Here is a 14,777-nt window from a genome sequence, read left to right on the forward strand (position 1 = left end):
ACGTACGATTTTCTCGTCCAACACATATGTGGTCACGTTCATTTTTATTCATTACATAACATTAATGGATCTGTCTACAGGACTACAGGTCATATATATAAGCCTTAAATTTTACTTTGTCAAAAACTAGCTACACTTCGGGTTGTCAATTACTACTAGATATGAGATTACTACTCTCTTGTTATCTAGATCACCCTATGTCATTTTTTTTAATATATATTCGATTTGAACTTTTGCCACAAATGATAATAGGGGAATTGGGGCCTATAGCCATGAAAAAAACGTTAATTAGAGGACTAGCGCTTTACCCTAACGGATCGATATACGCCGTGATATATACATAATATTACTGTAAGACCCTCTCTAATTTACCGGCTCACCTGCTATGATAAAAAATTATAAATCATTTTCTTTTAACCCCCAAATAAATCGTGTCTCTTCCCTTTCCACACAACCTCCATTCCCACTTTCTTCATCTACGGTTCTTCCCCCTCCATACGCTTCTCTCGCAAATCTCCTCCACCCGCTCGCCTCCATCTCCGTCGTTCTCGCTTCAGATCGTCTCCGTCTTCTATTTTGCTTCTCGGTGAATAGTGCAAGCCCATACCCATTCCAATTCCAATCATCGATTCTTCTCAGATCTCTTCAGTTACGTTACGTTCTCAGGTTTTAACCTTCGATTCTCTTCATCTCCTGTAATTTTATTTCATATTTGCGCTATACTGAGAACTAGGGTACTCTTTTAGTAAATCTACAGTCTCGTTGCCGTTGCGAAGTTCTCTAATTGATTTAGGGGTTGGGTGATTTGGGGTTGGGGTTTCCCCAGCTGTTCTTAGTCTTTGTTAAATTTGAATTTTGTTTTCCTAGCGAATAGCATCTGCGATAGATAGGTTTGTCTGTGTTGACATAGTATGATATCTTTCGTTCCTATTCTATTTGATATGGTATAGGTTAGCATGCGTGTGAACATAGTACGAGATCATTCATTACTATTCTAGTCGACATGGTCTAGTATAACTGTATGTAAACATATTTTATTTGAGATAGAATTGAGTGGTTGCTACTGCAGTATTTTGTATTCCATTTAATTTATTTGCATTAAGTATTCTGTCCTAACCGTGTTTACCTCCTACCTTCATCCTTCAGATCTGGCATGGACGATTTAAACCTTGCGAGTAGATTGTTTGAGATAGGCTTTGAACCCACTGGAAACAAAAGTTTTAACAACTATTTCAACCTATGTCATCGCCATGCCTATCCGCACACGTGTGCTTCTACATAACACATTTATTCTGTTAGAGCACCTATTATATGTTTCTATTATATTTTGATCATGTAAAATGAAAAATCATCTTATTTGTATTCATGCTATAAATTGAAACGTTTAATATCACTTTATTTTGCTTCTGAATTCATATAAATTTAATACTTGCGTATTTTGATATATGAGTTGGGGTTTATATTTTCGTGTAGGGTTTCGTGATGATTGGATAGGGTTTAGTTTCTGGAATATTGGGAAAGCATTACTTGTTTCTATTTTGTTTGGATATGGAATAGAACATTTCTGAACTTTCATATCATGTGTTCTAATTTTGGTGATATAGAATTGGCATATTACATAATATAATTTAATATAACATAATTTAATTTAATATTACATATCATTATGTATTTTTTAGATTTTGATATATGAGTTTAGGGTTTATATTTGGGTTAGGATTTAGTGATTAGATTTTAGGGTTTAGTTTTTATCTGATATAGAATAAAACTTAGATGATATGGAATATAACTCTCGATGCTTATGTATGTGATCAATAATGTTATACGTGGATGGCTTTTTCTTATTTCAAAAAATCACAAATACATACCTCCAGTATTATAAGACGTAGATTTAATTTCCCGAAGGTTTAGTTTGCCTATGTTTTGGGGTTTATATTTACTTAACTTGGGTTTAGTGTTTAATGTCAAGTGTTCTATTACCATCCCCATTAACTTTGTATTTCATGTTGCTCATGAGGACTGTAAATACATGTCTCCAGTATTATGGAAGGTGGATTGGGGTTTATGTTTCCCTAATTTGGGTTTAGTGTTTACTGTCAAGTATTCTATTACCATTCCATTAGCTTTGTATTTTATGTTGGTCAAACATGGATCGACTGTGTACATAGTACCATTTTAAATAGTACGGGTTAGATAGAATAGAAATATTCTCGTAATAGATTGTGCGACTGTGTACGTAACTCTATAAGACTTATAATCATTAACTTACTCATTTATACTTTAGCATATGGAATAGTTCGCCGCTAAATAAAATAGTATACTTCAAGTTTTTTTATTCGTAGTTGTTAAATGGAAATTAACTTTCTTTGTAGTCGTTAGAAATATAAGACGGTCTACTATCATTTTCTTTAGCTTAAACATTGATTGTGTCAATGGTTTCTATTTCTAAGTTGGGTTTAGTGATTTAGTTCATTAGTTTATATCTAAATTTTCAGTGTTGCTGCTCTTTCAATTGGAATTGGATTTACAGTGATACTATTCTACCCAAATTAGTATGGAACGCTTGTAAGCGGTATAGAATATACGTTTCATTATCTTCTATTTCGCCGTTTCATTTCACGCGCTTTCAAAATTCGCTCATTATTACTATGGGTCACAAAATCACCACGTCGTTTTCTTTATGTGAAGAAATCGGGTACTTGTTACTAACAAGGGTATAACCGGCTGGAATGATGGTAAAAAGACAGTCACTACATTCTGTCAAAATCATGTCTATTCTCTTGATTTTCTTTTTAAATATGGCTAGTAAGCCAATAAGCCCATGATAATAATCATTTCAAATACTTTTACCGAAAAAACAAAAAAAAACAAAACCAAGTTCATAATTATCGAATATCAAATACAGATTCCATTCAGAGTTTGATATCTTCAAAAGATATGCTATGTCTCGTAGTTCATTGTATATATATGAAATCATCGCATGATGATTTTCATTATTATTATTTTTTGCCGTGGATTTGTGATCGCATAGTTTCCTATTAGTTTAGTATCCATATATGTCCTCTTATTTGTCTATGTGACAATGAAGACAATGAAAATCATTTTTTTATGATCAATCTTTAATCAACTGAATAATACCATAGTCAGACTCTGAAGTCTGAATACATAATTCAAGAGAATTTAAGCAAAAACCTTCACTTATCTCTCGTAACAATATTTTTAAACCTAATTTGAATAGTGAACCGGACTAGAATCTTCTCTAGATTATTAGATCAACCGTAGATATGAACCATAATTTAATAAATTAATAAGTTGTAGTATATAATTATACATACATCTAACTTTTTAAAATATAAACAATAAACATAAAAGAAAAGAAAATCTTATTTTGAAGTATAATAAAAATTTACTTTTTTATTTGACTAATAAAATATCAATAAAATAATAATCAACTTTTTGTGATCAAACTAACTAGAAAATTACCATAGTCCAAATCCGAATACAGAATTAAAGAGAAATGTAAGCCAAAACCTTAACCATCGTGTAACTGTTTTTAACATATTAGTTTACTTAGAGTATTTTCAAAAGACACTCTATAACTTAACATATGAAATTCTTTTGCTTTTCAAAAATAAAATTTAAATATTTAAAGTTTCACTTCTCAAAACTTCAAATTTAAAGTTTCACATTTTATTTATATTTTGGTCTTTTCAATTGCACATCACATTTATAATTCTTAAATATTTTCTCGTACATCGTATTAATCCTAAAACAAATTATATCTCATTAAAATTTCAGTTTTTTATAATTTAAGTTTTACACGTAAAATTAAATAAAACTTTAAAATGTTTTAAAACTAGATTTAGACAACAACAATACAAAAGAAACTTAACAACAAATTGTTTTTTCAAAAATTACATGAAAGCATAATTATAACCTAATTTTTAATATTAAAACGCTAGTAGTCATGTAAATTTGATCCATAACCTCCAAAATCTCCAAAGTATTGTCCAAACAAATTTTGTGTAACCGAAGATGGTTGTTGTTTTGATGTCTATTTCATACAATTATTTTTTATCAGATCGAATGTATTCACTGAGTTTTAATATCATTGATATAAGTTAAGTCTTTTAGCAATATTTATTTTCTTCTTTTACTTTCTTGTTCAAATGTAATGTATTTACAAGTTTAAGATCACTTGATTTCGACAATTTTTAGTTTGTGCTCTACAAATTAAAAATAAAAAGAGTCATTTTTACTTCAAAATACACTAGTTGATCATATATGCATTACGAAAATAGTTTTATGGAAAATATGATTTTTTTAAGTTTAATATTAATTATGTTATTTATATTGAAAATTTGTATTTTAATATGACATTTTATTAGTTAATACTGTTGTGATATTTTATATACATGTGCTTAGTTATTGACAAATTTTTTATGAATTTAAATTATTTATGACAAATATAAAGACCATAAAATAAAATATAAATAATTTTGAAGTTAAGTTTAAAGTTTTGCTTTTAGAGATTAATGCTTTTAAATCAAATATATAATTTTGGTAATTCTATAATACAGTGTATTTTTGGAGATGCTCTAATGAGTATTAAAAATACAACTCTTATATATGAATTGTTGTCGTTCATAAAAAGAATTACGATTGGTTTTATCGATCAAATTTGATTCAGACATCCAGAAAATGGTGTAATCAGTCAAGTGTGGCGTTCCACAAATGCATTGCTACAAGTCAAAAGCTCAAGGTGTGATATTTTAAGCTTGACACCTCAATTCTATTCCTACTGAAGCAGAGAGAACGTATCTCAGGTCATGTATTTTGTCAGTTATCAACTTATCATGCTAGCAAAAATGCACTATCAGACAATAATTTATTAAGGGATTATTTGCCAAATAACCAAAAATAAAAAATTACATTGTGAAAAAGAGAACAGATAAAAATAGGAAGAGGAAGTAAGAAAAAGAGAGGAGTTTCAGTTAGTTAATGAATTTATGTTTTTTTGTATATAGCTCGCATATTAATTACAAATGGTGCTAACCAAAAAATATCAAACGTAATGTGAAAATGTTCCATCATTTCTGAGATTGAAAATTATTGTTTTCTTACTGTTTTGTGTCACTAATTTTTTTCCTTTTCTTATAGCATCTCCAAAAGATATTCTATAACTTTAAATATGAAGTTTTGTTATCTCCAAAAAAAGACTTCAAATTTTCAAAATTCAAATTTTGAGTAGTGAAACTTTAATTATTAACTTCAAATTTGTCTAAATTCATATTTTTATTTACATTTTGATCCCTACAATTACACATCAGATTTGTAATTCGTAAATATTTTCTTGTTTATATTACTGCTTAAAAAGTTATATCTCATAAATATTACAATTTTTTATAAATTTAAATTTTACACACAAAATTAAATAAAACTTTAAATAAGATTTAAAATATTTAAAACTAAATTTAGAGAACAACAATACAAAAGAAACTTAAAACCAATTTTTTTTTAAAAAGAATACATGAAGTTATAACTATTACACAAATTTAAATATTACAACAACACTAATAGTCATGTAAAATTTGATCTGGAACCTCCGAAATATTATCCAAACGAATTTTGTGTAAACGAAGATAGTTGTTATTTTGATATCTTTTCGTACGATTCGTTTTTATTCAGATGAATGTATTCACTGAGTATTAATATCACCGTCAAGTCTTTTAGCAATATTTATTTTCGTTTTTTACCTCTTGTTTAGATCTAATTTATTTACAAATTAAAAATAAAGAGAGCCATTTTTACTTCGAAATGCAATAGTTGATCATATATGCATTACTTGAATAATTTTAAGAAATAATTTGGTATTTTGCTTGAAGTTTAATATTAATTATATTATTTCTATTTTTATATTTTAAATAAAATTTTATTAATTTAATACAATTGTAATATTTTTATATATGTGCTTAATTATTTACAAAGGTTATATGAATTTAAATTACTATGACAAATATAAGAACTATAGTATAAAATACAAATAATATTGAAGTTAAATTTGAAGTTTTGATTTTGGAAAAAAACACATTTAAACTTTAAATATAGAGTTTTGGAAACTTCGTAATAAAATGTGTTTTTGGATGTGCTCTTACTATTTTGTTACATGATTACTGTATGCTGAACTGTATAATCGTGGTAGTTCAACAAAATAAATGTTGTTTAAAAATTCCCAATAATGATCAAATGGTGTACGCAAAGGCTTTGATTGTTTTTATTTGACTTTTGTTTATCTTTCAGCTTATTTTGATTTATGACATAAGCACGTACGTAAATCACCACGGATATTGCAAACACGTTCAGTCCGTATATATATTGACATATTGGACTCGGGCCATAAATTAAAAGATCAGTACAGAAAATTAAACAATTATCACCTAATTGTAAAGTTTTGTAATCAAAATATCCCCGTCACAAGTTTCAAAAAAAAAAACCCCCATCACGGATCACCATTGATGGAAAATGCAATGAAATGTGGACAAGGGAGTAGGAAAATCTAGAAAAATTGATGGAGGAAAAAAGGAAAGAGAGAAAATGAACTTTATTTATCAATATTAGAAAGAAAAATAGAAAGTTGGAGAAAAAAAGAAAGAAATAATGGGACTTTTATGGTTTTTAGCCAAAAAAAGAAAAAAAAAATGTGGACACATACATAATGAGATGTGATAGTCCGCAATGATGATGTTTATCACAAAGTCACAACCAGATTATGGTAGCGATCACATAATTAGCAGTGTCGTTTACTCTTTAATACTAGTATTCTTATAACCATATTATAAATAAAGATTATAACATTCATGATGAAAAATAATCTCGTACGATGCTTAAAATTACATCAAATGATTTCTCAAAACAATTCACAACAAACAATTTTATATCTACACCACAAAAGTCTACCCTTTACAGCTTTTATCTTTATTTCAACTCTTTTTTTTTTTGTAATTTGTTTTTGCAAATTCTTAACTATATAAATGTGGCAAGAGTGATTGGGGGAAGAGACAACATTTAGATTAGAGTTACACATGATTATTGTCACTTTATTTAAATCCATAAAAGTCCCATTATTTCTTTCTTTTTTTTTCTCCAACTTTCCATTTTTCTTTCTAATATTGATAAATAAAGTTCATTTTCTCTGATGTCAAAAAAAAAAAAGTTCATTTTCTCTCTTTCCTTTTTTCCTCCATCAATTTTTATAGATTTTCCTACTCCCTTTAATTCATTATAATTAATGTTTAAGATTAATGCACAAAAATTAAGAAAATGTTATTTTTATAAAACTTATTCTGGTTACATAAAAAATGTCATTAAATAAAATAATACTCCTTTCGTTTGATTTAATTGTTGGTGTAGATAAAAAATTCCGTTTCAAAATAATTGTCGTTTTAGAGTTTGAATGCAAAATTTACTAATAAGATTTTCCACTTTATTTTTTTATTAATTGAAATATGGTTAGGTGTATAAATAATTGTGTTTTTATTTTGAAAATATAGAAAATTATATGTTTTATTAATCTGTGTGCATAAAATTAGATCGACAATTAAAATAAAACAGAATGAGTATAACTAATAAAAATATAATATTATATAATTGATCACAAATGTCAAAACATATTAAATTTATATCTAAAATAATGAAAACATCACTTAATTTGCAAATAAAATTTTGTTCTTAAAACATCAAATAAATTGAAACCGAAGAAGTACTGTTCAACAAAGATAATAAATGCTAGAAATAATAAAGTCGCAATTAGTTTCACTTTCAATTAATATTTTAAAATATCTGAAAGTCTTATATAACAAATCATTATTGTATTATTTTATTACTAAATTTTCATCTATAAATTCAATCAATCTTCAAAAAGGAAATGTTAAATAGAGAAAGTCCACATAACTTCACAGTTCACCCGCCTCTTCTCTCTTCTCTATTCTCTCAAAGTTTCTCTCTCCGTTTTAATGCCGGACGGAACCGAATCGGCCTGAGATTTCGGATCTCAACTAAACATACTCTCCACCTCTTTACTCATAACTCAAACAAGACACAACTCATCAACAGTCTCGGCGATGTTAGGACGCGACGAAGATCTGCATGTCCGAACCATGAGCGGGAGAGGGAGTTTAGGCTCCACCAGTCACCGGAGTCTACCCGGAGCTTCCAAAAGCTTCAGAGACGTGTTCGCTCCTCCGGCGGCGGACGAGGTTTTCGGGAGCAGCAAACGTAGGGAGGACGATGACGTGGAGCTCCGGTGGGCGGCGATTGAGAGGCTGCCGACGTTCGATAGGCTGAGGAAAGGGATGCTGCCGCAAGAAGCAACGGTCAACGGGAAGGGTAAGCTCGAAGAGGTTGACTTAACGAATCTAGCGCCTAAGGAGAAGAAACATCTCATGGAGATGATCTTTAAGTTCGTTGAAGAAGATAACGAGAAGTTTCTCCGTCGATTGAGAGAAAGAACAGACAGGTTCTGAGAGTTATTACACAACTACAAAAACAACATTATTACAAATCTCAAGTCTTTTGTCTTTATGTCGCTGTCTGAAAAAAAAAATTAATTTTGATTTTTTTTTTGGTTGAATTAAAAACAGAGTGGGAATCGAAGTTCCTAAGATTGAAGTTAGATATGAGAACATATCAGTGGAAGGAGATGTGCGTAGTGCAAGCAGAGCGCTTCCGACTCTCTTCAACGTCACTTTGAATACACTCGAGGTTCTTAACGTTGACTTTTTTTGTTTTGTATCTAGGTTAACTGTATCATGTTCAATGTTGTCGAGAAAATAAGATCTAAAAAGTTTTTCAGGAAAAAAGAAGAAGATAAAACCTAACTTTGCGGCTTTTTGTATCTTTATTATAAATGTTTCCTTTTTAGGATGTAGTCTTGCCGGTCCCAAAATGTATATTTCAATAAAAATTTCAAACTCTATGAAACTAAATAATGATGACTTTCAAATAATCTATTCATTTGTGTTACCTACTTGCCTTTTTTTATTCCTTGTTGAGGATTTTAAAGCGTTTTATAATAACAATGATGAAGCTTTACTTAAAGATTTTTGATGTTCTTATGTAGAGCATTCTTGGAATGTGCCACCTCCTTCCATCTAAGAAGAGGAAGATTCAGATACTTAAAAATATCAGTGGCATTGTCAAACCATCAAGGTAATATTAAAGCAAAATTGTCTTTGCTATAATCTCTATCTGGAGTTTAAATGAGTTTCATTGTTTAAATGTACAGGATGACCTTACTACTTGGTCCACCAAGTTCAGGGAAAACAACTTTGTTACAAGTTTTGGCTGGAAAGCTAGATGACACCCTCCAGGTTTGTTCTCTACTCTCATATACATATGTGTGTGTGCTTCTTGTGGTTGAGTTAACATTAAAAGTGTTAAAATAGATGTCAGGGAAGATAACTTACTGTGGTCATGAGTTCCGAGAGTTTGTTCCTCAAAAGACATGTGCATACATCAGTCAACATGACCTTCACTTTGGAGAAATGACTGTAAGAGAGACGCTGGATTTTTCTGGACGCTGTCTAGGTGTTGGGACACGGTACCAGTTGCTGACTGAGCTCTCAAGGAGGGAGAGAGAAGCTGGTATAAAGCCAGACCCTGAGATTGATGCATTCATGAAATCTATTGCCATATCAGGGCAAGAAACTAGTTTGGTTACTGATTATGTACTTAAGGTACATCTTCTCTTGCTTTCTTTTTAGTACTAACAAAGTTTTTTTAAATAATATTTTGTGCTTATCTTTGGTAAATGCTAACTTGGCAGATACTTGGTCTTGACATTTGTGCTGACATACTTGTTGGTGATGTAATGAGACGAGGTGTTTCTGGTGGACAAAGGAAGCGTCTAACAACAGGTAAGTATTACATATGTTCACTTTTGATGTTATTACAATGTCCATAACGCTTATGACTCTTGTCTAAACTGAGCAGGAGAGATGTTGGTAGGACCAGCAACAGCACTTTTCATGGATGAAATATCAACAGGGTTGGATAGTTCCACAACGTTCCAAATCTGCAAGTTCATGAGGCAGTTAGTTCATATATCAGATGTTACAATGATCATTTCCCTTCTCCAACCAGCACCGGAGACATTCGAGCTTTTCGATGACATCATCCTTCTCTCAGAGGGCCACATCGTCTACCAGGGCCCAAGGGACAATGTTCTTGAGTTCTTTGAGTACATGGGGTTCCAGTGTCCTGAAAGAAAAGGTGTTGCAGACTTTTTACAAGAAGTCACTTCTAAGAAGGACCAAGAACAGTACTGGAACAGGAGAGAACAGCCTTACAGCTATGTCTCAGTAAATGATTTCTCAACCGGCTTCAAGTCTTTCCACACAGGACAACAACTCGCTTCAGAGATCAGGACTCCTTACGACAAATCCAAAACCCATCCTGCCGCGTTAGTGACACAAAAGTACGGTATATCAAACTGGGAGCTCTTCAAGGCGTGCTTTGACAGAGAATGGCTGCTCATGAAACGCAACTCCTTTATCTATGTCTTCAAGACCGTCCAGATCACAATCATGTCCTTGATTGCCATGACGGTCTATCTCAGGACAGAGATGCATGTAGGCACGGTGCAAGATGGTCAAAAGTTTTATGGAGCTCTCTTCTTCAGCTTGATCAATGTAATGTTTAACGGTATGGCTGAGCTAGCGTTCACAGTGATGAGGCTACCTGTTTTCTACAAGCAGAGAGACTTCTTGTTCTATCCTGCATGGGCCTTTGCCTTACCAGCTTGGCTTCTCAAGATTCCTTTGTCTCTTATTGAGTCAGGAATATGGATTGTTCTTACATATTACACTATTGGTTTTGCTCCTGCTGCTTCCAGGTACATTTGCTCATAAAATATCACTTTTACAGTCTACTTAACTAACTAAACTTGTGTGCCATTAGGTTTTTCCGACAGCTGCTGGCATACTTCTGTGTGAACCAGATGGCTCTCTCCTTGTTTAGATTCCTTGGAGCTGTAGGAAGAACAGAAGTTATCTCCAACTCGGTCGGAACCTTCACATTGCTCATTGTATTTACTCTTGGAGGTTTCATCATTGCTAAAGGTAAGAAAAATAAACTATTACTCTCTATGAGTTTGTTATATGAAAAACAATATTTAATATTCTTTTTTTTTTCTCACAGATGATATCCCACCATGGATGACTTGGGCCTATTATATATCTCCTATGATGTATGGTCAAACTGCTATTGTTATGAATGAGTTTCTTGATGAGAGATGGGGAGCTGTAAGTTTTCATTCACCAAGTCCTCATTTGCTTGGCTTTCTCTTTGCCTATTCTGATGTTTGTTTACATGTTACAGCCCAACACAGATACTCGAATCGACGCGAAAACAGTTGGAGAAGTCCTTCTGAAGAGCAGGGGCTTCTTTACTGAGCCATACTGGTTTTGGATCTGTATTGTGGCGCTTCTTGGTTTCTCTTTATTGTTCAATCTCTTTTACATCATAGCTTTGATGTATTTGAACCGTAAGTGCTCTTATATTCGAAATTTTCGGCTATTCCAAGAATCATTGACAAGATCTTGAATAATGTTTCTTTCCAGCTCTTGGTGACTCAAAAGCTACTGTTGTGGAAGAAGGTAAAGACAAACATAAAGGGAATAGCCGTGGACCAGATTCTATTGTGGAACTCAGTAACCGTTCAAGCAATGGACCAAAGAGAGGAATGGTTTTACCTTTCCAACCACTTTCACTTGCATTTCAAAACGTGAACTACTACGTGGACATGCCTGCTGTAAGTAAACTGCTCATACATATCTTTCTCTATGTTAGACTTCACTACAATCATTGTTTGCTTTGAACATTGCAGGAAATGAAGGCCCAAGGGGTTGAAGGAGATCGCCTTCAGCTACTAAGAGACGTTGGTGGAGCTTTCAGGCCAGGAGTATTGACTGCATTGGTCGGCGTGAGCGGTGCAGGTAAGACAACCTTAATGGATGTCTTGGCTGGAAGGAAAACAGGAGGATACGTAGAAGGGAGTATTAGCATATCTGGCTACCCAAAGAACCAATCAACATTTGCTAGAGTCTCTGGTTACTGTGAGCAGAATGATATCCATTCTCCACATGTTACAGTTTATGAATCCCTCATCTACTCAGCTTGGCTTCGCCTCTCAGTAGATATAGATGCCAAGACAAGAGAGGTAAGTATTATTACTAATCACAAAGTTTCATTGTTGTCTCATTATTTAAATGTAGTAACCTTGTTTTGTCTATTGATGTGATTGATAGATGTTTGTTGAAGAAGTGATGGAGTTGGTTGAGCTAAAACCTCTTAGAAACTCTATAGTTGGACTTCCTGGAGTTGATGGTCTTTCGACAGAACAGAGGAAGAGGCTTACTATTGCGGTTGAACTGGTTGCTAACCCTTCTATAATCTTCATGGACGAGCCTACGTCTGGTCTTGATGCAAGAGCTGCTGCTATTGTTATGCGTACCGTTAGGAACACTGTTGACACAGGAAGAACTGTTGTTTGCACCATTCACCAGCCTAGCATTGACATTTTTGAGTCCTTTGATGAGGTTTGGACTCATACTGTTGGTCACATTGATACTGTTGTGGAATGAAACTAATGGATGGCCTTTGGTTTAATGCAGCTTCTGTTGATGAAACGTGGAGGCCAAGTTATATATGCTGGAAGTTTAGGACATCACTCACAAAAACTAGTTGAATACTTTGAGGTGAATCATCTGTCTTTGTCCTTCCCACTAGACCTATTTTAAAATAAATCGGTTTAGAAAAATTGTTCCCTTCGCCTAGGCGGACGATTTTTAGAACATTGAAGTAAACTAAAAGCTTTGTTTTGCAGGCAGTTGAAGGGGTTCCAAAGATCAAGGATGGATACAATCCTGCGACATGGATGCTTGACGTTACTACTCCATCAATGGAGTCACAAATGAGCTTAGACTTTGCTCAACTATTCGCCAACTCCTCTCTTTATCGGTATGTTAAAGAAAAACGTTAGACCAGAGAGTTTTACTTACACTGTCCTAATCTGAACTTGGATGTCTACTTCAGGAGAAATCAAGAACTCATCAAACAGCTAAGTACTCCACCACCTGGATCAAATGATCTCTACTTCCCAACTAAGTACTCGCAACCGTTTTGGACTCAAACCAAAGCTTGCTTCTGGAAGCAGTACTGGTCTAACTGGAGATATCCTCAGTACAATGCCATCCGGTTTCTTATGACAATAGTCATTGGCGTCATGTTTGGTTTGATTTTCTGGCAAACAGGAACAAAAATGTAAGTTCCCTTTTATTAAACTATATTCATCTTATGAAAAACGTGACTGATTAATCTCAAAACCATTAACAGAGAGAAAGAGCAAGACCTTAATAACTTCTTTGGAGCTATGTACGCTGCAATACTGTTCCTTGGTGCCACCAACGCTGCAACAGTTCAACCAGCAATAGCCATCGAGAGAACTGTGTTCTACCGTGAGAAAGCAGCTGGAATGTACTCAGCCATCCCCTATGCAATCTCTCAGGTAAACCATTCTGTATACTCTTGTCTTATGTTATATATATCCATATGGTTAGACCACAATGAGAACTCAAAGGCTTAATAAAATGGTGTAGGTGGCGGTAGAGATCATGTACAACACGATACAAACGGCAGTGTACACGCTGATCCTTTACTCCATGATTGGATATGACTGGACAGTGGCCAAGTTCTTGTGGTTCTACTACTACATGTTAACAAGCTTCATCTACTTCACGCTATACGGTATGATGCTTGTAGCCTTGACACCAAACTATCAAATAGCTGGGATCTGCATGTCCTTCTTCCTCAGTCTCTGGAATCTCTTCTCCGGTTTCCTCATCCCAAGACCGGTAACATTCTTCACCTAAACTTACGTAACCAATAATCAAATTAAAAGAGTGTAACTAACTCTTTTAGCATGTGCAACTGGAGCTGTTGAACAAGACCAATTCTTAAAAAATTAAAATAAATATATAAATTAGTGACTAAAACTTTAAAATTTTAGTTATTTGTTTTTAGTTTGAGGTTATAATTTTTTTTAAAGTTAAACATATATAAATGGAAATATGAACTTATAAAATTATATATATATTTTTTTTATGAACATGGTCTAGTGTAACTAACGTATAAGTTATGGTGACGAATGCAGCAAATACCGATATGGTGGAGATGGTATTACTGGGCAACACCAGTGGCTTGGACGTTGTATGGAATCATAACATCTCAAGTAGGAGACCAAGATTCGATAGTGCAGATCGCTGGTGTGGGAAACATGAGCCTGAAGACGTTGATGAAAGATGGGTTTGGGTTCGAACATGACTTCTTACCGGTTGTAGCTGCTGTCCACATCGGATGGATACTGCTGTTTGTCTTTGTGTTCGCTTATGGTATCAAGTTCCTCAACTTTCAAAGAAGGTGATGAACGAGAAGAAGAAGAATATTTGTAGCATAGCGTGTTTTGGGATGTTGTTGAATTTCATGTAAATTTTCTTTTACTATATTGGTTTTTATTTGGTCGGTTAACAACAATTATAACAGTTTACGTTACCAAATTATACTTTTGATATGGAATATTATTTTATTTCTTTCAAAACTATGTACTATGCAATTGGTATATTCTCTAATTGATTCTCATGGGATGATATTTGTGTAAGTTCTATTTTTGGTTAAAAGATGGAGAAAATGAGAGATACGCAAATGAAGAAGACGCTTGGTCG

At 33.0% G+C, this 14,777-nt stretch overlaps 1 protein-coding gene across 1 annotated transcript; it reads left to right on the forward strand.

Annotated features, from left to right (window-relative positions):
• Positions 1-8,120: 8,120 nt before the first annotated feature.
• Positions 8,121-14,702, forward strand: LOC103865539 (ABC transporter G family member 39). Its single transcript, XM_009143339.3, has 19 exons — positions 8,121-8,515; positions 8,640-8,760; positions 9,119-9,207; positions 9,284-9,368; positions 9,444-9,734; positions 9,824-9,914; positions 9,991-10,891; positions 10,957-11,117; positions 11,197-11,300; positions 11,377-11,542; positions 11,619-11,809; positions 11,885-12,217; positions 12,306-12,596; positions 12,672-12,755; positions 12,884-13,017; positions 13,093-13,320; positions 13,393-13,564; positions 13,656-13,910; positions 14,210-14,702. The coding sequence occupies exons 1-19, from the start codon at positions 8,121-8,123 to the stop codon at positions 14,477-14,479; spliced, it is 4,362 nt and encodes a 1,453-aa protein (XP_009141587.1). The 3' UTR covers positions 14,480-14,702.
• Positions 14,703-14,777: the final 75 nt, after the last annotated feature.

This window comes from Brassica rapa, chromosome A04, assembly GCF_000309985.2.
Source record: "Brassica rapa cultivar Chiifu-401-42 chromosome A04, CAAS_Brap_v3.01, whole genome shotgun sequence".
NCBI lineage: Eukaryota > Viridiplantae > Streptophyta > Magnoliopsida > Brassicales > Brassicaceae > Brassica > Brassica rapa.

What these genes read in the sequence shown, in the direction of transcription:
- LOC103865539 (XM_009143339.3), top strand. Translation starts at nt 8,121, where the DNA reads ATGTTAGGACGCGACGAAGATCTGCATGTCCGAACCATGAGCGGGAGA. An exon ending in AGGTTTCATCATTGCTAAAG is followed by an intron (nt 11,118 to 11,196) that starts GTAAGAAAAATA and finishes TTTTTCTCACAG; the next exon opens with ATGATATCCCACCATGGATG. An exon ending in AACTAGTTGAATACTTTGAG is followed by an intron (nt 12,756 to 12,883) that starts GTGAATCATCTG and finishes TTTGTTTTGCAG; the next exon opens with GCAGTTGAAGGGGTTCCAAA.